The 27,229-nt window shown below is 51.5% G+C and overlaps 2 protein-coding genes across 2 annotated transcripts in view; both read right to left on the reverse strand.

Moving 5' to 3' along the window:
- Positions 1-11,703: 11,703 nt before the first annotated feature.
- Positions 11,704-12,726, reverse strand: LOC137142197 (galanin receptor 2a-like). The gene has a single exon (XM_067531433.1). The coding sequence runs from the start codon at positions 12,724-12,726 to the stop codon at positions 11,704-11,706; it is 1,023 nt and encodes a 340-aa protein (XP_067387534.1).
- Positions 12,727-18,750: 6,024 nt separating this feature from the next.
- SORT1 (sortilin 1) overlaps positions 18,751-27,229 on the reverse strand; it is a 41,417-nt gene continuing 32,938 nt past the window's right edge. Inside the window, exons 17-20 of the mRNA XM_067531523.1 lie at positions 26,855-26,963; positions 26,581-26,687; positions 23,401-23,524; positions 18,751-22,297 (exon numbers count right to left, since the gene is read on the reverse strand). Of these exons, the coding sequence (XP_067387624.1) occupies positions 22,283-22,297; positions 23,401-23,524; positions 26,581-26,687; positions 26,855-26,963 (355 nt within the window). The 3' untranslated portion in view covers positions 18,751-22,282. The remainder of the gene's footprint in view (positions 22,298-23,400; positions 23,525-26,580; positions 26,688-26,854; positions 26,964-27,229) is intronic.

The raw sequence follows: 27,229 nt of genomic DNA on the forward strand, positions 1-27,229 counted from the left end.
AACAGGAATTCTGATAATACTGGGATTGAGAGCCTATCAAACCTCAGAGCGTTAACTGGGAATTTTAAAGTAATCGGTACTATTAACGTACAATCCATAGATCAGGCCACAGTATGTCTATGTTGCAGATGGAGGTGTGAATGCTGCTAGACTAGCCATGCCCATGGTAGCTGTATTCTACAGCCGAAGGGTGACGCGCCACCCTCTGCACAAACCTGTGTCCCACTTCAGCACTATGTCAAAGGCTTAGCGAGACAAAGAGCTGGATTTCACTGTCTGCTCTACCAACGCCTGCCGGCATAGCAGCATCGGACAGGGGTATGAAGAAGTGTGGCTTCCTGACCGGCGCCTCTCTGCTGGCAGAAGTCTATAACGTAGATGCAGTTACCCCAGCCAAACTGTGCTTTACAAGTATTGCTTGTTTCACCGGGAGACGGGTTTATTATGTTGGTGCAAAGCGTGGTTTTGTCGATACAGCTATGTCCACGCTGAAGCACTTTGCCGGTACAGCATACCAATATTCCTATGCCAGCAATGCGCCCCTTTTGTAAACCTGGCCTGAGAGTGTAATTAGCTAATCACTGGAATCCATCCTGTTAGATCAGACTAGTAAAATAAAACAGAGAGACTCTTTACAGGATTGGCAACATTATTAATTTCCCCTCATCATGGTTGCTACAGAGTAAGTGACTTGGATTCTTTGGCACCTGGCTGTGGAATGAGCTATTGAAAGAGATTAGACTGAATTCAAACATTTTCATCTTCGACGAGTGCAGCGTGTTAGGCAGGGGCAGTCCACATTCTCAAAGAACTAAACAGAGAAAGCAAACAAGGAAAACTTCCTTGAACTTGTGGGAGGCTAGGAGGAGAATCCACAAGTGACTAAGCCATGTAAAGTGAACCTAAGTACTGCAGTGATGTGAGCTTCAGAATCCTTAAATTGACTGGTACACACACACACACAATCTACAGACAGACGTATGCACACACACACACACACAACTTCTGCCCGTATCTCTGTATTTCGGCAGATCTTTCTGTGCCACTGAACTGCACACAAACAAGAGCCTTCATGCCCAAAACCTTTCGAAGCACAGAACTCTTGGTACGATGGGCGAGATGCAAGGCTCCATCCACTTCATCGAAATCTATGGATAAGCAAATTGAATCATGTTGCCACTTCTTTGCTACATACAAACACAGCAGCTCCATACTGCACTCGGAAGCTAAGCAGATTTACTGCCAGCTGCCCTGCTCTGGAACATTAGATTTTAGGAAAGCTAGTCTTGGAATTAAAGCGCCGCACTGCAAGTCAGGACTTCTAGGGTCAGTGATTTAAGTGACTTGTCCAAGACCACTCCTGTGTGTTGACTACAAGGACAGTACTTTCCTTTCCCATCCCAGGCAAGCTCAATGCAATAATTTTTCAAGAGGTGACTGTTTTGCTCTGTCCGAAAGCAGGAGCTGATTGGACTAAGTTAAGAAATTTGTCTTTTTGCACATAGAAGTAAGACACCGAAACTCTAATAACATTTCCCTCTGAGGGGATGGACACCAGATCTTGGCTTACTACAGGGAAGAAAGATAAAATACAGGAAGAAAATAAAATACAGGGTGAAGGTGAGACTCCCTTAAATCAACTCTGCAAAGAAGAAGTTCTCCTGTTAGGAAACATTTCCCAAATTTACCCATTCCCCAGTAGCAACAGCTCCTTCACCCTCCCATCCACCAGGCTTCTAGTAGTAAGCTTTGCTGTGCAAAGACACGGAAGCCAAGGAAAGTTGTACTGCAAAGGGGACCTGAAGAAATGGATTGGTTTCCAGAGACAGAACTAGAGAACCCTAAAGCCAGAAAGAAGAGGGAAGTTTTCTGATGTCATCTCTCCCTTCTCCAAGGCTGGAATCCTCCCCCGCTCTCCACCATTTTACCTTCAGGCAGCATTGGTCAAAGGGTTTGTTTTCAAACTAAATCTTTGAGATCATGTGGACCAACAGAAAGGAACCCAAAAGAGGAGCAGGGAAGGGGGCCGCCTTTCACATCTCCTTGGCACTTTGCATTACTGACCCAGGAGCTTAGTCAATGCAGTGTGTTCACCATCAACAAGTCCCCGAAAGAAAAATCCCTCATTTTCAAACCAGGCCTGCAAAGGAAAATAACTTCCCAGCCAAGCAGAGCGCACTGAGGTTCCAATACGCACAATGGCAAAGAAAAGGAGGGTTAGAATATTAACAAACTGGTCAGCTGATATTTAAAACAAACAGGATGACATCATTTCAAATGTAACTGGAGAGCTGGGATTACCCAGCATGTATTTGGTTATTGTTAATCATTAGTGCATTGCACTAGCACTGAGACACCTCAGCCCAGATCAAGACCTCATTGCGCTAGGTGTTGTACATACCCAGAGACAGCCCCTGCCCTGAAATCTCACACTCTAACTAGCCAAGACAGACAAACACTGGGAGAACAGGTGGATTGTTAGTCCTGTTTTGCAGATGGGGAACTGAGGCACAGAGAGATGAAGCAACCTACCCAAGGTGATAACATAAGAATGGCCATACTGGGTCAGTATGGCCCAGTATCCTGTCTTCCGACAGTGGCCAATGCAGGTGCTTCAGAGGGAATGAATAGAACAGGTCATCATCAAGTGATCCATCCCGTTGGCCATTCCCAGCCTCTGGCAAACAGCAATCCCTGCCTATCCTGGCTAATAGCCATTGAGGGACCCATCCTCCATGAACTTATCTAGTTCTTTTTTGAATCCTGTGATAGTCTTGGCCCTCACAACTGCCTCTGCCAAGGAGTTCCACAGGTTGACTGTGCATTGTGTGAAGAAATACTTCCTTTTGTTTGTTTTAAACCTGCTGCTTGTTAATTTCAATGGGTTACCCCTAGTTTTTTGTGTAAATAAGGAGTAAACAACACTTCCTTTTTTTACTTTCTCCACAGCAGTCATAATTTTATAGACTTCTATCATGTCCCCCATTAGTCATCTCTTTTCCAAACTGAAATGTCCCAGTCTCATTAATCTCTCCTCAGATGGAAGCTTTTCCATACCCCTAGCCATTTAGTTGCCCTTTTCTGTATCTTTTCCAATCCCAATATATCTTTTTTGAGATGGGCTACCAGATCTGCACGCAGTGTTTAAGGTGTGGGCGTACCATGGATTTATAAAGAGGCAATATGATATTTTCTCTCTTATTATCTCTCTCTTTCCCAACATCCTGTTAGCTTTTTTTAACTGCCGCTGAACACCGAGTGGATGTTTTCAAAGAACTATCCACAATGACTCCAAGATCTCTTTCTTGAGTTGTAATAGCTAATTAAGACCCCATCATTTTATATGCATAGTTGGGATTATGTTCTCCAATGTACATTACACTTTCAATTTATCAACACTGAATTTCATCTGCCATTTTGTTGCCCACTCATCCAGTTTTGTGAGATCCCTTTGTAACTCTTCAGTCTGCTTTGGACTTAACTATCTTAAGTAGTTTTGCATCATTTCCAAATTTTGCCACTTCACTGTTTATCCCTTTTTCCAGATCATTTATGCATATGTTGAACAGAACTGGTCCCAGTACAGACCCTTGGGGACACCTCTCTCCATTCTGAAAACTGACCATTTATTCCTATCCTTTCTTTCCTGTCTTTTAACATGTTACTGATCCAGGAGAGGACTTTCTCTCTTATCCCATGACCGCTTACTTTGTATAAGAACCTTTGGTGAGGGACTTTGTCATAGGCTTTCTTAAAATCTAAGTACACTATATCCACTAGATCACCCTTGTTCACATGCTTGTTGACCCTCTGTGATATTCCTCCCCTGCAATCTGGATTTGTGTGTAGCTGTGTCACCCTAATTCTTCACTCCTGGGCCCTGACTCACCCCACTTTGCTGTGTGAACCACCCACTCCTGGGTCAGCCCACGCCCAGCCTTATGTATGTAATTGGTCCCCCACTGTAGCTGGAGGGGTGGTCCCCCTCTGAGAAGGACCCAGAGGGGGAGCCGGAGCCAGACCCACCCTGGCTGGTAGAGCCCCAAAGGAAAAGCCCTGACTGGAAGCAGGGGGGGGGGGGGGCGGGTCCAGGCCTTTAAAAGCCCCAGGGGCACCACCTGACCGGAAGCAGGGGGGGCGGAGCCAGGCCTTTAAAACCCAGGCCTGTGAACCCAGTCAAGAGAGGATGGCTGAGGGAGAAGGATGCCTCTTCTCCTGAGCTCCCAGCTAAGGCTAGGTCAGAGACCCATGCTGAAAGGGAGTGGCTGGTCTTACCCCGTGGCCTGGGAGCTGGTGGGGGGCCCCACCGGGGTTCCCCGTGGCCTGGGAGCTGGCGGGGGGCCCCACCGGGGTTCCCTGTGGCCTGGGAGCTGGCGGGGGGCCCCACCGGGGTTCCCCGCGGCCTGGGAGCTGGCGGGGGGCCCCACCGGGGATGAACCCATGGAGCTGCCAGAGCTGCCACCCGTGGATGAGGAGGGCCTCGTAGGATTACCACGCCCCAGTGACCCGAAGGAGGCGAGTACCGGGGGTTTCTGGGAGGAAGGAGCCCAGGGGCAGCCAGAAGTTCGTGGCTGAGTCTGGGGCAACCCGGGTGGCATGTTATGGCAGGAGCCCTGCCGACCCCGTGACAAACGCCTTTTGGCACTGCAAGGGCCCTGGGCTGGGATGCAGTGGAGACGGGTGGGCCTGCGTCCCCCTTCCCCAACAGCCCTGAGAGAGCCTCACCTTCCATACCGCTCCAGAGAGCGGCCTGCTTACCTGGCCAGCCCTGCCGGAGGGCCCGGCCCTAGACTGTTTGTTTGTTTGTTTGGCCAGCCCTGCCGGAGGGCCCGGCCCTAGACTGTTTGTTTGTTTGTTTGGCCAGCCCTGCCAGAGGGCCCGGCCCTAGACTGTTTGTTTGTTTGTTTGGCCAGCCCTGCCGGAGGGCCCGGCCCTAGACTGTTTGTTTGTTTGTTTGGCCAGCCCTGCCGGAGGGCCTGGCCCTAGACTGTTTGTTTGTTGGCCAGAAAAGGGGCTTGAGACTCTCTGGCAGGAGAGAGGACCCAGAGGGAGGGGCCTGGATCCTGTCCCCTGCTTCCAGGGGCCTGTCCACACTCACCTAGTGAAGGAGCGCTCTGGTCAGCTGCTTATGGGATAGACCCCCAGAAAACACCCCCCACCCCCCCCCCATCCCAGATGCAACCCTGGGAACTGCCGTCCTGCAGGGTTCAGTGCTGCACACTGCATCCTGCACGCTCCTTTACACTTGGCCATCAATTTATCAAAGAAATTGATATGCACCAGCTCAGACCTCACTTAGAGTGACAATCTGCACACACTCAATCCACATGCACTGTTTTAGATAAAACAAAAATAAGTTTATTGACTACAGCAAGATTTTAAATGAATCTAAGTCAGATTATTAAAAAATCAAGGAGTTAATCACAATTAACTAAAAGATAACTCACATCTTAGCCTAAAACTAAGATGTCAGTCTGTATTCAGCTTACCACACAGGCTGGTTGCGATGCCTCTTGCAACTAGGCCCCCGCTCCCTGTGGGTAGATTCTCAGTCTTGGGTGTTGCTTAGAGGACGGATTCCAGGGGAGAACCAAGAGACAAGGACACCTCAGCTTTTAACAAGTTTCTTCAACACTCCCTGGGGTCAGGTGATCAGCCCTGTCTGGCAATAGCATGATTTGTCCCACTTGAGCCAAAGTGCTCACAGGTGCTTAGGCCCATCCATTGTACCTGTATGCATGCCTCTGTGGGGTGTGGAACCACGGCTTTGTGATCCTCTGCATCTATTCAAACCATATGAGATACATTTGGGGATATTACACAGCAGAGTTTCATATCTGTACATATGTATGACACTGCAGGAAACATGCTACCATAACAATAATGTTCAATATATGCCATGAGCATTCAAAAAACACCTTCCATGGCATACTTTGCATCAGACCAAACACATTTACATGAAGGGTGAACACGAATGATATATAAATCACACCATAAAGGTGTACATGGGGTCACCCCCCTCAAATAATTCTAGTCGATTGGTAAGGCATGATTTCCCTTTACAAAAACCATGTTGACTCTTCTCCAACAAATTGTATTCAACTCTGTCTGATAATTCTGTTCTTTACTATTGGTTCAACCAATCTGCCTGTACTGAAGTTAGACTTACCAGCCTGTAATTGCTGGGATCGCCTCGGGAGCCTTTTTAAAAACTCAGCATTACCTTAGCTATCCTGCAGTCATCTGGTACAGAAGCTGATTTAAATGACAGGTTACATACCACAGTTAGTAGTTCTGCAATTTCACATTTGAATTCCTTCAGAACTCTTGGGTGGATACCATCTGGTCCTGGTGACATATTACTGTTTAATTTATTACTTTGTTCTAAAACCGCCTCTATCAACACCTCAATCTGGGATAATTCCTCAGATTTGTCACCTAAATAGAATAGCTCAGGTGTGGGAATCTCCCTCACATCCTCTGCAGTGAAAACTGAAGCAAAGAATTCATTTAGCTTCTCTGCAATGGCCTTGTCTTCCTTGAGTGCTCCTTCAGTATCTTGATCATTTAGTGGCCCTGCTGATTGTTTGGTCGGCTTCCTGCTTCTGAGGTACTGTAAAAAATGTACTGTCAGTTTCTGAGTCTTTTGCTAATTGCTCTTCAAATTCCTTTTTGCCTGCTTAATTATACTTCTGCACTTGACAGGCCAGAGCGTTTGCTCCTTTCTATTTTCCTCACTAAGCTTTGCCTTTTTGCCTCTCACCACTTCTTTTACTCTGTAGTTTAGTGATGGTGGCATTTTTTTTGGTCCTCTTTTTAATTTGGGGTATCCATTTAATGTGAGTCTCTATTATGGGATTTTTTTTTAAGTTTCCATGCAGCTTTTCACTCTTCTGACTGTGCCTTTTAATTTCCGTTGAAGATTAGACCACACAATCACTAACACATGCAGCTGGAACTCAGGAACGCCACCGATCCTGTTTTCATACATCCCGTCATTAAATCAGAACCCAAGGGTCCAGGCCTGCTCCTATTCAAGTCAGTGGGCGTTTTGCCAGGATTGTGCTGGGACCCAACCAGAAAAGAAGGGAGCTGGGTGCTAGAAGAGGATGGGTTCCAGGAGGCAGCATCAGCAGGATGTCCGGCTGCAGCGGTGCTACGTGCATTTCGGTGAGTTTTGGGTGACTCAGCATTATATATCCAAGGCCACTGGACAACCGTCAAGGCTGAAGGCAGCCGTGTCCTTTTAAAGGGACACACCTATGACTGAGGAGAGCCACGTCCGATGTGCACCCCCACACTGCACCTAACACCAGACTTGAGACAGAACACTTCCTATCTGCCACCCATGGAGAACACCATCAGTCCTTCAGAAGGTGCGATCCTAGCACCAGGAGGTCGGGGAATGGCTACCACAGAGCTGAACGCTGCCCTGGGCTGGTGGGGCAGCGTGATGTGAAAAAGCACATGTGCATGCGTGTTTTAAAAATAAAGGCGTAAAGAGTCAATCTCTCATTATGTGCATGTACAGCACCACACACCTGGGAGCTAGATTTCGGATGGGGCCACTACCATAATCCATGTCACAACTCCTCAGTACTGCAGGGCCAAGGAGGATCTGGAACAAGCACCCAAGAGGATCAAGAATGACAAAAGCCGGGCGGCAGCAGACGAAATTTCTCTTGCTCTGAGACTTTTTTAGAATACAGCAGAGGGTCTCTGGCCACAGCCCAGGCGCCGTCCTGCGAGGCAGCACCAGTGTGGTGGAGGTGCTCAGCACCGGGCAGGGCAGGACCTAACAGCAAAGCACATTTAGTTACGTCACAGTACTGGGCGCATCCCTGTCCTTGGGACCAGCGGGCGCTTTTGCCGTTGACCTCCAGGCTCACGGGCTCAGGCCAGCATGCTGCTGATAGAAATGGAATCTAACTGGAAGAGCTCTTTAGGGGAAGGCAGATTCATCTTCCAGCCCGGTGACTCCCCCTTGACTGCCCACTGAGACCTCATTAACACAGACTGCAGGACATGAGCTCATTCACACCTTTAGTGTTTCAGGAGCCCTCAGATCACTGAAGTGACTCATTATCCCACCTTCCACTTCCCTCTGGAGGCTGATGCTGCTGAAATGCTGCCAGGGGAACAAACATCTGATGCTCCATGAAAGTGAATCAGCACACGCTCCGTGACACAACCTGAGCACCCAGTACCAGATAACCCCAGGGTGAAATCAGACACTTGTAGAAACAGATGAATAGCCATCCATTCAGCCTTGTGCTCCATAACACAGCATCAGTCTTGGCCTCCATTATAACCTGTTGAGAACTCTCCAGGCAGGCAGCATGGCTCAGTGGCTAGGGCCTGGGATGTGGAATCGGGAAACCAGAGCTCTCTGCCCGGATCTGCCGCTGGCTTGTTGGATGACTTTTGTCAAGTCATCTCCCCGCCCTGTACCTCAGTTTCCCCTCTCACACTCAGCCCCTAGTCTACATGATAAAGGCTTTGCGGTTATAAAGAAACAACTGCAAAGATGCCATGTATGCTAGGAAAAGGTGTTCTTTACCAGTATAATCACCCCACCTCTCCAAACGACGTAAGCTATACTGTTCAAAGGTTTCTCTTGCTGGTGTACGCTGTATCTACAGGGGGATTTTGCGAGTGCAGGAGCATGATGATTTCACAGTCCTGACCCACAGCTATGCTGACAAAAGACTGTGGTGTAGAACTGACCTTTGGCTCATTGATTTATACTGAACCCGCGTCAGAGCAGGGACTGTCTCTCAGACTAGAGCCTGCTCCACATGCAGATTGTGGGGAGGGTGGGGTTGCCAAAACAGTTAGCTGCAGTCACAGTGGTACAGAGACGCTTTTTACCGGGATATTCTGTTCTAGACGGTTCTTACACCGTGCTTGGAGCACTTTCCAGCTGCGCATTAAGCACCGTGGCAACCATCTGTCACGCACAGTTTGCTTTCTGATCCACTCCCCGCGGGAGAAGCCCGTGCTGTGGTGTTGTGTATGGGTAGGATTTTAGGAGGGGGTTGTTTTGTTTTTAAAATAGCCACATTGCTCTACTTTTACGTTAGAGGAGGCGGGTCAAAGCAACGTGCCTCTCGCTTGAAGGGGGGAGGTTTGGGACAGCCCTTTGTTCCTGGGAGGTGGTTTGGTCCACAGTCTTGGACTGGCCCTTGAGGAAATTCTGTCTCCAGCGGAGACGTAGACTCAGAGTTTCAGGCCAGAGGGAACTACCAGCTCATCTAATCTGACCTCCTGCATCCCCCTCACCCACTAAACCCTTGTGGAGGGTTCCACTGGGACGGAGGAGCAGTGTTAACAGATCCCAAGGTCAGAAAGGAGCACGGGGATCAGTCAACCACGCTCTTCACCCCCGAGTTTACTCTGACAGCGACCCCGGGGCCAAGCAACGGCACCTCTTGAAGAGAAGGGCTGAGAGCTTGAACCTGATCTGCTGTTCTCTGGGAAGCCAGGCTAGTGAAACGGAGGAGAGGCGTGATGTGCTCGCGGTGGCCCATGTTGCTGAGGAGACGCACTGCAGCGCTCTGGACTAGCCGGAGTTTCGTAAGCGCTAAAGGCTTCATGCCCAGGTCTATCGTATCACTGCACTCCAGCCCCAAGGAGAGGATAACTGACACAGGAATAGTTATACTGACAGAACCACCTTTATCCTGACCTAACCCTCTCCACGGTGGGGGCGCGGTATGTCTAACTACACCGGTATCTCTCACGGTGACAAGGTGGAGATGGCCCTAATGTTTTCTCAAGGTGGTGGGTGCATGCCTGTTTGCCCCTATATGTTACTTGTGTGTTTCAGTGATGGGACCCTGGGTGTGATCATTGCAGAGACCACTAGAGGGTGGATGGGCCTTTCCTAGCCACACAGACACGGGCAGACCTCGCTGCCCTCCTGGGTCAAACCAGCTACAACAGGTTGTAACAGCTGGCCCGGGAAAGAGACAAAGGACTGGGGAGGGGCCAGAGCAGGAGGGTGCCTCTGGTGCCTGAGAGGAAGGCAGTCCTCCATGAGGGGTTGAGGGGAGTAGGGCCCGAGAGTGTGGCTCTGAGACTCCTCGGTTGGTCGCTGCTGTAACATCCAATTAAGCTGCTAACAGTTTTTCTGCACTGTGATCCTGAGAACTAATAAACCTTCCGACTCCCACGTGGGCTGTGAATCGCTTCTGACTGCAAGGCGGGGTGCATGGCCCCTTTGGGGCATGTAAGGGCAGGGCTCCTCCAATTCAGGGTGTCCCACAGGGGGAGCTCGGGCAGAGCAGGGGTGCTGAACGCTGCGAGGCCAGGGTCAAGAGGTGGCTGCACAGGTGCGTGGAAAGCGCAGGGGGCAGACTCCGAAACACTAGAGACCTGACGGGCTGCGTCCCGAGTGGTTCCACAGCACCGCTCCTGGGGAGCCTGTCACACGAAGGCACTGCAACTTTAGAGTAGAGGAAGCTGTGTGTGCACCTCCGTACAGCACCTGGGGGTCCCACTCTCCACTGGGGCGACTACAATCCATTAACAACAACCTACCGACTCCACTGGTATTGAAAGCAACCCGCTAACTCTAACCCACTAGAAAACAAGCCGAGGCCAGGCCCCGTCTAGCTGATGCTTCTCACACGGCTCTGCCCGTTGGCGCCCAGCGTCACGTGCCCACCCAACGAACCGGACAAGAGCACATGCGGGTGGGTAGTCAGTAATTTTTTTTATGCACATTTTGTAACAAAGCGGTTCTAGAATTCGGGGCAAAGCTGCAGCCCAGAGCAGGGATGGAAATTCTTGTCAACATTCGGCAAAGCGAGGGAACGCAGGCTACTGGAGAGCAGGCACCGCGGGGCCAGGGCAGGCTGAAGTTAAATAGGAGGGTTCCTATTTACCGAGCTAGTCCCTGCCCCAAAGAGCTGGCTGTGGTGGGGGCAGGCAGAGTGCCTGGCATACTGGGCTTTTCAGAGCTACCGTAACACAGAAGAAAGGGGAGGGGGCCTCAGTGAGGACCAGAGGATAAGGCCAGGCCAGGCCCCTGCTTTATTACTAAGCTCCTATTGCAACCACGCCTAAAGGATCAGATGTTAAGGCCTGACAATGTACTGTGACAATCAGCGGCTGAGCATCTGCAGAGTGCAACCCAAAGAAACCGCCCTCTACCGCTACATCCAGGCCCCCGCCTCTGGTTGAGCCCAGCTGGGCCCCAGCATGCTCGGTGTCAAACCCAGGATAATATCACAGCCACGGCCCCCCAGAGCTTAGCGGCAAGGCAATCAAGCCAGGCGGAGGAGGCAGGTTAACACCTATGATGGGGGGCACTTGGTTCTTAGCCAGTCAGGCCTGCCAGCCCCATGGGCTTCTTCCCCACGTCCAGGAGGCTGCAAGAGCAGGGGGGCTTGGGAGCCTTTTGGGGATGGCACAGTCTAGGTTGCCCTTGGCTGACCCATCCCCAGGACAGGGACTGGAGAGCTCATCCACTGCGTGCAATACTGCACGCCCGTCCGCGGGGGGGATTGAACCTGGGACCTCTGGCTGTTCAGGCAGTAGAGGCTCATGCTTGAGTGAAGAGGCCCAGCTCATCCATCTCTGAGTATGGCCCGGGCCCACGAGGGCCCTGCACTGAGTGGACAGGGTCACAGGCAGCGAGGAAGGAGAGGGTCAGACCTTCTCCAGCCCTTCCTCATCCCAGCCCAGCCCCCTCAGTCCCTACCGTGCTCCTCCCTCTCCCCCCGCCACTGCATCTATCTCGACGGGGGGCATGGGGCAGCTTCGTTCGAGGCGCCGGCCCGTCCGCCTAAAGAGCTTCCTCAGCCCGGCTCGGCACTGGCTGGAGAGGCCGAAGCAGATGAGGGGGTTGACGCAGCGGTTGGCGTAGGCCAGCAGGGTGGTCAGGTTGGACGCTAGGTACATGGGGCCCGTGGTCAGCAACTCGTCATCCTTCGTGAGGAAAACCACCAGCCAGTAGGGGACCCACATGACCACAAAGGTCACCACGGTGACCAGAGCCATCACCGTGGCACGCCCGTTAACCTGGAGGCTGGAGGCCGTGTGGATGGCCAGCTTCCTCCGAAGCCACAGGGCGCAGATGATCCTGGAGTAGCAGAGGATCATCAGGAGCAAGGGGGGGAGGAACGCCACTCCGCCCAGGAGCCTGAAGTAGAGAGCCAGCTGGTGCTTGGGCATTTGGTTCACGCAGTATGTTTCCCCCTCCACCTCCACTGTCGTGTAATGAATCCACAAAGGGACGGAGAGCAGGAAGCCCAGCGCCCAGCTGAACACGCAGGCCCAGACGATTTGCCTCTGGGATACGGCCCCGGTGCGCGTGGGGTGGATCACGGCCACATAGCGCAACAGCGAGATGGCCAGCAGGCTGTAGAAATCAGCAAAGGTGAGGGAGAGAGACAGGCTGTTGTAGGTGACGCACACGGCGTAGCCCAAGGGCCAGCCCTTGAAGAGCACGTTGCCGGACATGACAGGGACGATGTAGAGGAAGAAGAGGAGGTCCAGGAGAGCAATGTTGACCATCAGGGGCCCGGTCAGGCGGGAGCCGGGGCTGGCACCGGTTCTCATGAAGTCTGGGATCAGGACGAGGAGCAGCAGGACATTCCCAGGCATGCCCAGCAGGAAGATGAGGAAGTAGATGGAAGCAAAGAGCCTCCTGCTTTGGAGGAGGAAAAGGTCACTCAGGTCAGAGCTGGAGCCGTTCCCTGCACTGGGGCTGGAGATCATAACGAGGGGTCCAGGCAGCAACAGGGACCTTGGCACACTTGGTCAAGTGAAACAAGCCGCAGCTGGTCCTTTCGCTCTGTTCCGGAAATCAAAGGGCACAGTTAGGTGCTGAATGCCAAGCTAAGGGCTTGTCCTGATGTACAGCGGCAGGTTTTTCACACCCGTGTGCTGTAGCTAGATTTGAGATAAGCCTGTCGTGTAGACCCGGCCTCAGAGAAAGCAGCAGTGCTAAGGGAGCAGCCCTAGGAGAACTGTCAAGAGCATGGCTCCCCGAAGAGCAAAGTCAGGAGGCTTGGGGTGTGGAAGGGGGATAAGTGACAAATCCAGGAGGCAGCCTGAGAAACTCTGACACCGCCAGAAACCAAACTCTCAGCTTCCTGGGGACAAAATTCTAGAAATACAGACACTGAAGGTACAAAGTGCCCTTACGGGAAGCAAGAGCAAATATTAATCCTCTGGAGGTTTCTCTAGTAGGGATCTGTGACTGTTCTGGGACCAGAACACGGGTGTCCTAGCCTCCGGCTTTAGCCAGCGAGCAAAGCCACCTCTCCAGCAGGGGAGACTCAGCAAACATCCCAGGAGGAGCAGTTGGTAGATGGCAGTGAGCTTATAGGGTGATGGATTCTGAGCACTAAGAGCCTGGAAAAGGCAGGCGCATCCGGATAATTAAAATCTCTCTCTGAAGTTAACTAAGGAAGTGATCGCGAGTCTGATCCCACCACTAGAGAAATGTAATGGGGATTTGGGAAGAATGCTTGGGAGGGCCAGGCGCAGCCAGAGGACAGAACCCTCAAAGCAACGCAGCAAAACATCCCAGCGGCCAGGAAAAGCGGAGGAATTCACAGGAGCCCAGCCTCTACAGCTGAGGATTGTGGCTTAAGCTGTGGGTCCAGGAGGCCAGAGTTCCTCCCGTTCTGTTGCTTTCACTGAAGCAACTTCCAAGCTCTTTGGAAGAAGGGCTGTTTTGCCACGTGTCCCGTACAACCTCAGGTGCGTGGTCGGGGCTCACGGGTTATTTCTCTCTTGCTCTCCGTTAGCCTCCACGTGCGACTGTGTCGGGCGTGGCTGTTTCTAGCGGGCGCCCTAAATTCCAGCACGCTCCCAATAGCGGCCTGTGTTTGTGGCGGCTTTGCTCACCCAGAGGACAGCAGGGAATGTGGGACTGGGGCAGCAGGACACATCCCTCAGGACGGGGAGTTGGTTTTGGCCTGTGAGCTAGGAACTGAGACTGCAGCGCAGGAGTTAAACACTCTGGTTGGAGGTGGCGTCTCGTTTGGTCACGGGGGCAGTTTCCCCATAGCTGGAATCCCGGTTGGCACCGGTCAGGGCACCCGTTCTCCTCCACTACACATTGGACATGCCCCATGGGCCCAATCCTGCTCCCACCAAAGGCAGGAACTGATCTTCCGTGGCACAGGAGCAGGCCCAACGTCCAAGTTCCCTACAAACTCCTTCCTCCTGTATTCGAAACACAGATCTACCACGGAAATGAAGCTACGGCTCTGTGCTCGTCTCCTGCTGCTGCACTGCAGAGAGGGCTCCTGGCTCCCTTGCCTGGAAGCTAGGAGCCTGTTGTGTGTCTGAGCCAAAAGGACTCACCTCTCCAGCGCGGCGTGGGTGCCAGGTGCAGGGAATCTCTGGATTAAGCTGCAGCTGTTCCTGTCTTGACCGTGTCACTTTCCAGAGCAAACCCCTGCTAACTAATGAGAGACAATTTATAAACTCCAGCCAGAAAAATCCCAGGAGGTGACGACGCCCCTGCTCTGCCATCCCAGTCCCTCTAGCTGAGCAAACAGGCAACCTGCTCTAGTGCAGAGATCAGCCACAACACACAGATGGCCTTCAGTCAGCCAGGCAGAGAAATCAAACTGGGGTGAACAAGGTGGTTGTCTCCTTCTGCCATTTGTTCTCGTAGACTCAGACTTCAAGGTCAGACGGGACCATCATGATATCAAGTCTGACCTCCCCCACATCGCAGGCCATCTGAATAACCGGGAAGCCGGTTGAAATCGACCCAGATTGGAACCCACAGTCCAGCCCGACCCACAGCAGTGTCCCTTCTCAGGAGGATGCAGGGGTCACCACTGGAGGACTGATGGCGAAGGCACTCCATGAGCTACGTCGTGAAGCTGGGCAACATATTTTTTCAGCAAACAGAAATTTTGCCAAAAAAAATTTTTTTTTTTCTTTTTTTTTTTGGTGAATTCAGGTCAAATTTGGTGACTAGTTTCAACCAAAAAGAATTTTTTGTTTTTGGTTTTATTTGCATTTTGGGCACTAAACCAAAGTCAATTATTCACTCAGCGCTCTGCCCGGCGCGCTCTCACTACCATGGCCACGGGATGGTCTTCCTTCTGTGCTTATATATCGTGAGCTTGTCGGGAGCCGCGCTGTGAGGCAGCTGTGCTTCCAGACCGAGTCACACACACGCTGCGCTCTCCCCAAAGCCTTCCCATTTGTTCTCTCTGGTTCGGTTATTTTCCTGGCTCTAGAAGGAAGCTCGTTCAGGTTGAATGCACCCGCTCTTTTCCAAGTGTGAAGCCTTAATGTGCTGGGAACCAAAGAAACCAAAGCCTTTACTGCAGGGGCAGATTTATAAACATCTGCTCTAGCAGATCAGTGCCCTGAAACGGGACCCAGGAGGTGCTGAATCCAAATTCTAACATGAGGGAATTTGAGTGAGACCTGACCTAACCAGCTACAACTCCATTGGCATCACCCCAGCCCTGCCTGCTTGGGCCAGATGGGAATTGAGCACTGCTATTTCCACCCAATACGGGAGCGGGACAGAGATTAGCCTCTTTAAAGGAGGAGCCGGGATTTCTAATGGTTTCCTCTCATGCAGGGACATGCACCTCAAAAATCTGATGCAAGAGCTGGGCTCAATCATGTGATTAAGTAATAAGGTTCCATACTACACTGGCTTTTAGAGGTCGATTATTTGTAGTTTTGGAAGTTGTTCCTAAGAGGTTGCCCTTCGGTAGAGCTCTCCAGCTGCAGATCTCAAAGCATTTTGTAAATATGAACTCAACCTCAGCCTCACCAGATGGGAGACAGTCATATCCTCTTAAAGATGGGGAAACAGAGACTAAGGGGAAGTTAATTTGCCCCAAGGTCACACAATGAGTCAGGGCAGAACCCAGCAGTTTAAATTCAGTTTTTCTCTGATCCAACTGCGAGACCACACTCCTCTCCCAGAGCTAGGAATGGGAGTCAGGACAGCTGGCTCTGGATTCACCCTAGCAGCTACCACAACAGTTAAAAGGATTTGTATGTTAAATTGTGGCACTTTTTTTTTTTTTTTTGCACTTCTTTCTTGTATACAAAGAACAACTTTATTATGTGAATAGAAAGGTTATTCCTGTTTTTTTAATACATTAAAAAACAGCTCAAATCACAAAATCCCATCACTTTCTTCCCTATTTTTTTTTTTTTTTTTTTTGCCAGAGGACCCTTCAGAGAATGGGAGAACTAGCCAGATGACGACATCACATGGGACTAGAGCCAGAGCAGTTAAGAGAAGGTTTTTAATGGGGCTGTTTAACACTCTTGCATTAACAGCCATCAAGCCAAACTCCTGCCACCCGGGATTAGAAAGCTCTGTATAAAGGGTTCAGCAACTCCTCGCTCCCATCAGTGGAGATCTGAGGACTCTGAACTCCAGTTCTCTGCTCCTCCAAGCAGATCTCCAGCATGATCAGGGACAAGACTTGATATTTCTACATTTAAAATGACCAGTCTGAGAAAGTAGAGCTCAGGGACCTTCTCCCTCCATCACAAAGAGCAGCCAGGCAGCGCAGGCTCTGCCAGAACAGGCGCGTGTGCTCCCCCCTCTGTTCTAGTAACGGAGCTCCTGACACATACGCTCATTGAAGTGTACTGACAGCAGGGCTGGAAATGCACACCAGTTTTGCCCACGAGAGCTAATTTTTGCCTTTACCTGTCAAAGCCCCTGTCTGAGCCACAAGCTCTGTTAGTTTAAATGGCGTTCGAGCTCTTTCAAAGGGTGAAGTGGGAAAGACACTCAGACACCAGGGTCCCCCAACACCAAACGATCAGATCCTTGAATCCTCAAACACCATCTTTCTTCAAAGCTGCTTTCCACCCCCACACTCCTTCCCCATCCCTCCCAAGAGCAGGTGTGTCTGGTTTAATCAGCTAAATTTCAGCCAGAAAGGCTTACTGGCAGACTGTCTGTTTCATTAAACCAGTGTTTGCATCCACCAAGGCCCTAAAGACATCATTAATGCCCCCAAACACAGCCCATCATTAGCAGAGATCATCAAGAGGCCTCATGGTGCTTATTAAAAACTATCACCTCCACAGCCAGGGAAAGACGAGCAGCCTCCTCTTGGGGAAGGTGTTACACGTATGGGGGTAGAAGCTGCCTGGCTCATGGGAAGTGTTTTCACAAGTCAAGGCTGCTCAGATTTATTTATGGGTGTGCAGAGCTTGGGAGCAGCTCTGGGGAGGGAGAGGAATTGATTGCATGGATTTTGCTGCCCACACCATGCCAATTACCAGCTGGGACGCAGGCACAACTTGCTGCAGAGAATGGAACAAGCACCAGCCTAGTGCGCTGCACAGTTTGTTCCCAGTAACATTACACACAACATGGAACGAGGCAGCCGAGAGACTGGCTGGGATGAGGATGCATGGAGCAGAACGCACCTGATTCCACTGCCAAGGCAGCTCTTCCTAATGTGCACGCTGGGTGCCCTCCTTCTGAGCTGCCCTGGGCACTAGAGCAGCTCAGTGAACTGTGAGAAAACAAGAATCAGATTGATAAGATTTGTACAGCACCAAGCACAGTGACATCCTGGTCCACAACTACTCAAGCTCAGATCCAGGGGGCTGGCTGGGTTGACCTCAGGCAGGTAGCCCAAGCCACGGCCTACTAGTGCAAGTTTGTCTACCCAGGCTGGGAGGCTTGTGCCCAGCTGCAGTGAAGACATACTACTCCAGGCTACTCCAATCCAAAAAAGTATCCACTTCTTTCCAGGTTCCAAAAGAGACCGTAGCGTGCATGGGACAGGACAGGCTTCGGGCAGAGACAGTCTTTTGTTCACCTACCAGATTGGGGTCCCAATCCACGAGTAGGTCTCCTGGGTGCTACAGTAATACAAACAAACAGTATTGTGGTAGAGCATTCCTGTTTGCATGCTAATCACGCCTGTTATGCTAATCACGCCTCTGTTCACTGCACAGGGATGTGGGTTGGACAGTGGCTGTATACAGCCCTGAGCAGTTCGGTCCACAGGTTTTAAAAGCATGAAAGTAGCTTTTCTTTTCAAAAGACCTGGGGGAGGTGATCTGGGACAAACAGCCCCTTGGGAGCCAGGTGGTGAACTGAGTTAAACCCTGGAAGGGAAGCAGCAGGGGAGGGACAGGATGGATCAAGTCTGGCTCACCGGACAGCAACCTGCTTCGGTGCTAGCCCCAGCAGACTCCAGCAATCCCCCAAGGCCTTCAACGCTCCAGGGCCTTGGCCAAGGATGCCTGCAACACCCAAATGTTCTGCTGCCCCCCAGAATCCAGCCCCAGACCAGGCTGCTTTTATGCAGCTCCCCTTACGGATGCCTCTTGCTTCAGGGCAGAAGGATGATGCGAGCAAAGAGAGTTTTCCTGCCATTGCTAAGAGAGATTCAATAGGACTAATCAACTTCACTACATTTTTATTTACGTCAGTTCATTCCCAGACACGTGCATTAAACAGGCAAGTGGCCACATGAACAACAGACTCAGCGGATCGATCCAGATGGGCACACGGCTAAATAGACTGATCATGCCGCTATCCCGACCCCATCTGTAGAGTTTGTTACAGGGGCTAGTCACGTTCAAACTCAGTACTGAGCTGGTGGGGGAGCTGGGCCCAGGAGTGCTGGTTAGAGAAAGCACCCTGTATTTGTTACAGTGCCCAGATCTCTGCTAAAGCCGGTCCCTGTGCAGCTGGGCTCTGGGGGAGGTGTCTAACACAAGCCAGCCTCTGGAGCTCACAGACAGTAAGGCAGCCGACAGATCAGGTAAAACAAACTCCATTTGGTTTTTATTTCTAACCCAAATATTGCAGATATACAGAAAAATACAAGTACAAAGTCATTTCCCAGCTCTGGAGAAGAGCTCTGTGCAAGCTCGACAGCTTGTCTCTCTCACCAACAGACATTGGTCCAATGAAAGATATTGCCTCACCCTCTTAGCTCTCTAGTACAAAATTATAGCACAACCAGGTTTATTTACAGAACTCCCTTCCGTTTCCTGGGCCCGGACATCGCAGAGATACTCTATGTGGGAGGACAAGGGCTATGGCTTTTAGCTATGTGGTGACATAGCATCGGCTGGGCGCCTGGCACAGCATCCTTGTGTTAATCTGCCCTGCAGGCACGCTGATAGCCCAAGGGTATTGGGGAGGCGTTGGTGCTTCAGTGCCACACGATGAGCGCATCCCAGGGCCGCGCTTTTGCAGCAACCATTCAGCAGGGAAAGGGATGCAGCATTATCAGCCTGCTTTGCTCAGGGACATGGGCACTTGGGGCAATGCACTGTCACCCACCGGAAAATGATTTGTCTCTCCCCAGGGCTGTGGTCACCCCATTCATGTGCAAGCTTCCTTGGGGGCAGGTGCTCTCCGTGCCAACAGCCAACGTACTGCACGCATAGCTGATGAGTTTGGGGGCAGGAAATAGGGCAGGGGTGTGTGCGAAAGAGAAACACAGCGTTTACCAGCTTCCCCTACAGCCTGTAGACGAGAACGCTCCTTCAGAATAGGCTGGTCTCAAGAGCATGAGAATTAGTAGCCAGTTTTACATTCACGCATCTGATTGTGTCCCCTTCCCTGAATCCTCTGCTTCCGCTGCTATCGCAGGCTAGCGTCTGGAGCTCCAGCAAAGGCTGTAGGATTAAGAGCAGGGGGCATCTGATTCTGCCCCAGATGTCTGTGGAGCAACTGAGACAGAGCAACAGTCTTCCATTTGACACACCTGGGTATTTATCCTCCAGCCTCTGTTGCCAGCGGGTGAGAAACATTGACCAGAGTGTCTCCCACAGCTTTGGCCAGCTGCGTCTATTTGGCAGCTAGTCAAATTCTAAAGGAAAGCCCCTCAACAACTCATTCTTTAAAAAGAAATTTGGCTAAGTCTAGGAGCCAGAAACTCTCCAAACAGGCTAAGCTACTGCTTTCCTATTCCACACGATCAGCTGCATAAACACCTGATGGGTGTTGGGGGGACAAGGGGAGAGTTTGGTAATGTGTTGCCCAGGAAAATGCACCCGTATCTGCCTTCACCCACACAGCAGCCTCTATCTTAGCCAGATAGGATTCTCCCCCCTGCAAGAGGCTACTCCAAAATATACCCCAGCTTGGGAGAGCCGCCTTCCTGCGGTACCTGGAGAAATGGCACCTTCTAGTGGCCACAGGAAAGGCGTGGCTCTTTCTTTAAATTCTTAAAGGAAAACTCCAGTGTGAGTTTGGTAGCTTAGAGCCTGATTTTTGTAAAGGTATTTAAGGCTTGCTTCGCTCAGTGTTGCAACACCTAACTGATTTAGGAGCTTAAGTCCTATGACTTTCAGTGAGAGTTAGGAGCCGGCAGGTATGTCTACACTTGCAATGTAAACCCAGGGTTCAAACCCAAATCCTCCTGCCATTTACACACAAATTGCGCTAACCCAGGGCTCAGACCTAGGGTCCCAGGACCCCACAGGGGTCTGAGCCTGAGTCAAGCCAGGATCCAGAGTTCAAGCCCTACTGCTTTGCAGTGTAGATGCAGCCCCACTGGACTCGTGCTCTGGAAGTCCTCCAAAAGCATCCCACAACCCTATGGGAGAACCTGTTTTGTCCTCTGGCCAAGTTTTCCCACAGTGCACCACAAAAAAGGGTGTCAACACCACATTTAAGGAAGAAACTAGAAAGTCTGGGAGATGGGTGGTTGGACTTGGGCCCACATGATGCAGTGTAGATGCTGGAGCCCCAGATTGGGACCAGGGTTAAGCCAAAGAGAAGCTGTTAATGGAAGAGTGAGATGGACAATTCTGTTCAAGAAGTTGGCTAAGTTTAAATAAGCCAAGTATTTTTTGCTTTTTAAAAAGTCCTTGAAACTCATCTCATGCGTGCGTGGGGTTGAGCCGCTTTCCTTGCATCTTGGTCTACACTGGAGACTAACAATGCAGCTGCCCCCCTAAGGCCCAGCCCAGCCCTGGAGAAGGAATACCAGTGCTATCAGACTCTTCTCTACCTTCACTTTTTATCAAGCCCTCCGAATGCAAAGGCCATCCAGACATTGCCCCATTCGCAATCAGCTAGGCAGCATCCAGTGCTGAGGGCACATGGGCATTTAAAAATAGGACACAGACATTGCACAATGCACTCAGCCAAGTGAAAACGCTCCTAGAGAAACAGCTTGCAGTTGTCAGGCAACATCACACCCAACACGGTATCGATGGGAAAGGCGGGGCACTGAGGATCCTGTTTATAAGAGCCTGCGAGCCATGACCACTCGTGGCCACATTGACAGCAGCTATACAAGCTGGTCTCCTACTGTATTGAGGGAAAAAACAGGCGCATGATAGACAATTAGATGGGGTCTTTCCTTCTTCTGCCCCCTTAAACGAAGACATGGGGCTCTTAGCCAGAGCAATGATATTTTCAGGACAAAGATCCACCTGGAACACACGCTTTCCATCACCCCGCAGAACACGAGAACATGCAGGAGATTTATTCCTACCGAGTTTTCTGTTGCACTTACTCCTATAACTAAAACTAACCCCTTTCCCTGCCCTGCTGCTGATTTAGAAAGCGCCTGTGTCTGCAGACATGGGGCTTTCACACTTCAGTTCTTTGGTTCCAGGCAGGCCAGCCACAGCGGTTACCCCCGGCTCAGAGATGAACTCCATTTTACGCACCGCACTGCTTTCATCCAGTCAGTTCTCTTAAGATGAGACCAAAAACACCCCCCACTTGGGCACGCGGCCCTCTGGGGTGCTGGCTAAGCGACGTGCAGTGCTGGTGGGAGCTGCGGCCGCTGTGGGCCCCAGGACCTGCCCATGTTAGGTGAAGTGGCGGTGACAGCGCTGCCGCCGCGGCTGTGGATGAGGCAGAGCCAGCAGCGGCTTGGCACAGCAGAGGCCAGGCCGTGGCAGAGATGAGCCCCCGAGAGGTTAAGCTGAAGTTAAGAGCCTTCTTTCCACAGCAGGGTGAATTGCACCTTAGTAATGGCTAGTGCTTAGTGAAATGCTGTTTTCAGTTCCTATTTAGTCATCCTTAAACAAACCAACACAGCTGGAAAGAAATCTCATTCAAATAAAGTTAAATTAAAATCTCACACCCCCTCCCCCCGCCTCTGGGCAGCCACGTCCCTGCAGCGGCTCCCCGTCTCCTCCCCTGGAGCTGCGGCGCCGCTGGCTCTGGACAGTTTCAATGGAAGCGACAGGAGCGTGGAGTCCCTCGGAAAGGGGAGAGAGCCGGTCTGGAGAAGCGTGGGCTGGAGGAGGTGTTTGCTGATCTGCAGATCCGTGGCAGCGTCCAAACCCACTTGTCCCAGGGCCAGCAAGCAGCGACACGCCATTACTCCAGGAGGTCCTGAGGGGAGAACGTAAGTGCTCACCCCAGAGGGCAGACAGCACCAGAGCCTTGCCCTTCTCAGTCAGATCCCAGCCCAGGACCACTCCCCTCCTGCCCCTGGAGTGGGAGAGAATGGGACACCCCACCTGCTGCTGTTCCCCCTGGGCACAGGAAGCTACTCTGCTGGGCAGCTAGAAACTCAGCACTGGGTGAAGCTCTCAGCCTGTTTGGTAGCTAGGATGGGAAGGCAAAGCCACCAGGACAGCACAGGGCCCGCTCCTCGGCCTAACAGCGCCAGGACTGAAGTTTCCTGTTATCAACAGACCAGGCGCAAAAGCAGTGCAAGCTCCCTGCATGCACCACGTGGCTTCCTGGTCCAGAAAGCTGGCGGGGGTGGCTGGGCTCTGATCAGCCCGCTGGCAAAGGGGAGATGGTCGCGGTATTCTCCCCGACAGACCACCTCTGCTAGGAATGGGATTGGGACTGACAAACCGCTTTCACACAGGCCATTCAACCCAGGCGGGGGTGGCTTTTAGATCAGAACATTATGCCTCACATCAACTAAGAAAGAGACGCTGGTGAATTAGCCCCACATGCCAAGCAGGAGAACAAAGATCAAATGTTCTCCAAGTCGCTGGAGACATTCCAGACATGAAGAGGTTTGCAGCAGACCAGCTGCCCCATTCAGAACCCACTCCGTTGGCTGTGGCTGCTGCCCAGGCCAGCTGAGGGCCTTCACTCTCTAAGCAGGACGACCCCAGCAGTTACAATCTGAATGGCTTTGCCTTCTGGGAGAGGCCAGCCTGCAGCCGGAGGATGACATTCAGAGGGAGGCAGCCTATGCACCGTTTGCCAGTGGCTGTGGTTTTCATTCCACCAAGGCTGCTCAAACAAAGGGGCAGTTTCAGATTATCCTAGCCCTGAGATTCAGTCCCCTCCGCTGCACGAGAGTAGCAGCAGGTTTTAACCCCATCCTCCCATGCATCAGCTTGCTGGTGCCCAGCTGAAGCCCTGGCTCCCCGCCAGCCCCGAGATTCGACTCATGCCCAGGACACTGAGGAGGATATGCCATGCTCAGGCACTGCTCTCTGCTGCGTCTGCGTCACCTTCCGATCACCTACCTCGTCGGAATCGTCGTGGTAGCCACGTTTATTAGCAGGGCTGACGGCATCCAAAGCATCAACCCCTTCCACTCCGTTCGCCTCTGCATGCTGCTGCAGGACGGAATAGCGATGAACCAGGAACCTGGGAATGGAGCAGACACGCAGGTCAGGGACACACACATACACAGTTGATGGGCACCTCTGGTGGGAAGATCTCAAAGCACTTCAAACAGCAAGACCATCTAATACCCATAGGAGCCTGGGAAGGACTGCCAAGGGAGCACGGCATCTGGCACTGGAATGCAGCTCTCTCAGGGGTGAAGCACAGCGGCTGTTTAACAGAAGAACACAACACACTTCCTGACCATTTAGAAAGGAAGAGAAGTTTGTATCCATTTGAAATCACAGAAATGTTTTAAGGGGGAAGAACAGTCAGATGCTCATGATCGGGCCAGGACTATTCCACCTACCTCTCTGGAAAATACCAAGGGATTTTTAACCCCAAATAGCTGAGTCCTTCGAGTTTGTGTCCCAGAAAGCAAGTCCTCCAGTCCAGCATGCACTGCAGGAGCACCGCACCAGAATGCTGCTGCAGTATACCTCCCAGGGAAGAACGCCGCACGCTAAGGGTAAGTCTTCACGGACAGTGGAAAATTCGCTGCCGTCAGATCAATCTATCTGGATTGATTGAGCAGCAATGAAGACCCGCTCAATCGATCCGCCAGTCAATTCAATTAAACTATCTCCTCAAAAGGTGCAGCGCTTCGTCGACAGGGATGCAGTTCCCGTCGGCACAGCGTAGTGGAGACAGCCCGCAGAAGAGGATTTAGGAAGTCAACGGAAGTTACACGCAAGCTGCGCAGCTTGCATAACTCCCGTCGACTGCCACCAAATTTCCCCGGAAGCATAGACCAGGCCTAAGTCACCGTCACCCACTTCCTGCAGCACATAGGCTCCTCTTGGGAGTCTGCTACCCAACACCAACCGAGCCAGAGGTTGGTGATTCTGAGAGAACTGATCACAGCGCAAGGCAGTACAAACGGGGCTGCCCAAAGCTCACTTCATCGTATAGGTCACTGGGGTAAGCGGAGGGTGACTTCCCTGGCAGAGCATTGCACTGATTCATAAATCCCCACAGCCGAGGGACACCTATGGACAACGCTGCTTTGCTCCATGGAAAAGGCCAAGTTTCCCATTTCTACAAGGGTTAGAACCCAGAGGGGTCTTGCCCAGTTTAGTAACATCTCTGGGACCCAGGAAGTCAGCAGCATCTGTCTGATACTGGTCTCTCTCTTCCCCACCCAGAAATGAGACTGGGGCTTGGGCACCACCTGTGACTTCTCCCAAGATCTCAGACTGCATCCTTCGACTTGCTCCATTAACACGCACCCCCCACGCCCAAGGGTCCACTCCTCCAGATGCCCAGCCCCTCCTTGCTGGACCTGTTCTAGGCCATGGATCCAGCAACTGCTTGGTTGATCTAGCAACTAGGAGGCCAAGTCTGGCTTCCAGCCCACCACAGCCTGGTTAGTTACAGATCCTTTTTCGGGGGGTGAAAGCTTCCCTGGCAGCCCTTGTCCCTTACGTCTACATATGCAGCTGGGCGTTTCCACTGGCTTGAGTTAGCACATGGCGCAGCCTGAGTAGGAAACAAGCACATGGCCCCCGTGACCGAACGGGAAGCCGCAGGACTCTAGCCCAGACCAGGAGGACTATGGCAAGAAACCCAGGGGATGGTGTTGGATGTTTGTGTGAGATCGCTGAATTGGGTGAAGACTTCCAGGCCTTTAAGATGTGAAGTACTATGCAGTGGAATGGTTAGTGACTGCTACCATTACTGCGGCAAGGACACAGTAGCTGTTTACCACACTAATAATCCTAGTTAAACTTTATCTGCACAGCAGATTTAGATTCAATCTCAGGAAAAGCTTCCTAACTATAAGAACAGTAGGACAATGGAACACACTGCCTAAGGAAGTGGAGGTAGCTCCTTCCTGGGAGGTTTCCAAAGGAGGCTGGATAGCCATCTGTCTTTAGACCCAACAAATCCGGCATCTTGGCAGGGGGTTACACTAGATGGCTCTTGCGATCCCTTCTAATCCTATGAGTCTATGAAGATGGTAGATTTAGGAGTCATTTCAGGATACGTCTACACTTCAATCTGAGGTACAACCGCAGCACGGGTAAACATGCTAGTTTCACCTGTGCTAGCACGGCTAAAAATAGCAATGGAGATCCAATGGCATGGGCATCAGTATGGGCTAACAACACAAGTAGGTGCCCAAGATCTCCGACGGGCTTGTACAGCCTGCACCAGAGCCTATCCCGCTGTATCTACGCTGCTTTTTTTGCTGTGAATATACCCTCTGAGCCTGCCTGTGGACAGAGGAGTGAAGTTCTGGAACAGGTTTCCAAGAGGAGCGTCAAGACTGAGCTTGATAAGTTTATGGAGGGATGGTATGATGGGGCTGCCTATAATGTACTGTGGCCCAGCACCAAGATGGACACAAGAACTAATGGATATAAACTGGCCATCAGGAAGTTTAGGCTTGAAATTAGATGTAGGTTTCTAACCATCAGAGGAGTGAAGTTCTGGAACAGCCTTCCAAGGGGAGCAGGGGGAGCAAAAAACCTAGCTGGCTTCAAAACTGAGCTTGATACATTTATGGAGGGGATGGTATGATGGGACAGCCTCATTTGGCAATTAACTGAATTCTGACTACTAGCGGTAAATATCCCAATGGCCTGTGATGGGACGTTTGATGGGGGGGTTCTGAGTTACAACAGAGAATTCTTTCTTGGGTGTCTGGCTGGTGAGTCTTGCCCACATGCTCAGGGTTTAACTGATCGCCATATTTGGGATTGGGAAGGAATTTTCCCCCAGGGCAGATTGGCAGAGGCCCTGGGGGTTTTTCACCTTCCTCTGTAGCCTGGGGCCTGGGTCACTTGCTGGTGGATTCTCTGAACTTTGAAGTCTTTAAACCATGATTTGAGGACTTCAGTAACTCAGCCAGAGATGAGGGATCTCTTCCAGGAGTGGGGGGGGAGGAGAGATGGTGAGGTTCTGTGGCCTACAACGTGCAGGAGGTCAGACTAGATGATCACAATGGTCCCTTCTGGTCTTAAAATCTGAGAGTCTGTGAGATGGCTAATACTTCATCCAGGCCAACTCCACATGAAATCCTTCCCGAACCTCACCTGCCCCCACAGACGTATTTCTTAATGATCAGGACTCCGGCTACGGCCGTGATGAGCAGCACGCCCATGACAGCCAGGATGATAGGAGTGGAGCGGTAGGTGGCAGACTGCAGAGAGAGAAGGAAGCTTTGTTACATTCACATGACATGACATTTAAACCGAGACCGCTCCAGTTCCAGGCGTTCATACAAGAACGTTTGCAACCCCAAAGACCCCAAAACACTTCACGTGCTGGTACTGCTTGGCTTACTCCCCATCATTCGCTATCACCTACCAGCTGGCTGGGGTTCAACAAGTTGCTTGTGCATTTCCTTTTCAGGTCAGTCTCCTGACGGCTCATATTCACCCCACCGTGACATTTGTCTCCTGGGATCTTACGATACCTGGAATTTCAGGGAAGAAAGCACCTGCAGAGCCTGATGATCATGCGGGAGCTTCCCAGGCCAGTTCCGAGATTGCCCAGCCATTCCTAGAGACATCAACCCCACCCACCCTCCTGGGAGGGGCGTGCAGAGAAATGCTGCTGCCTGGTCGTGATCCAAAAGCTACAACCAGACACGCAGGGCGATCTCCACCCCCACCTGTGCCAGGGTGCAAGGAGGAACCTCCTCCTAAAAGGTGGGCAGGCTCCCCTGTGGATTTAGCTTCA

This window comes from Emydura macquarii, unplaced genomic scaffold (genome assembly GCF_026122565.2).
Source record: "Emydura macquarii macquarii isolate MOO-44397 ecotype Brisbane River unplaced genomic scaffold, CSIRO-AGI_Emac_v2 contig_3220, whole genome shotgun sequence".
NCBI classification, from domain to species: Eukaryota; Metazoa; Chordata; order Testudines; family Chelidae; genus Emydura; species Emydura macquarii.

What these genes read in the sequence shown, in the direction of transcription:
- LOC137142197 (XM_067531433.1), bottom strand. Translation starts at nt 12,726, where the DNA reads ATGATCTCCAGCCCCAGTGCAGGGAACGGCTCCAGCTCTGACCTGAGT.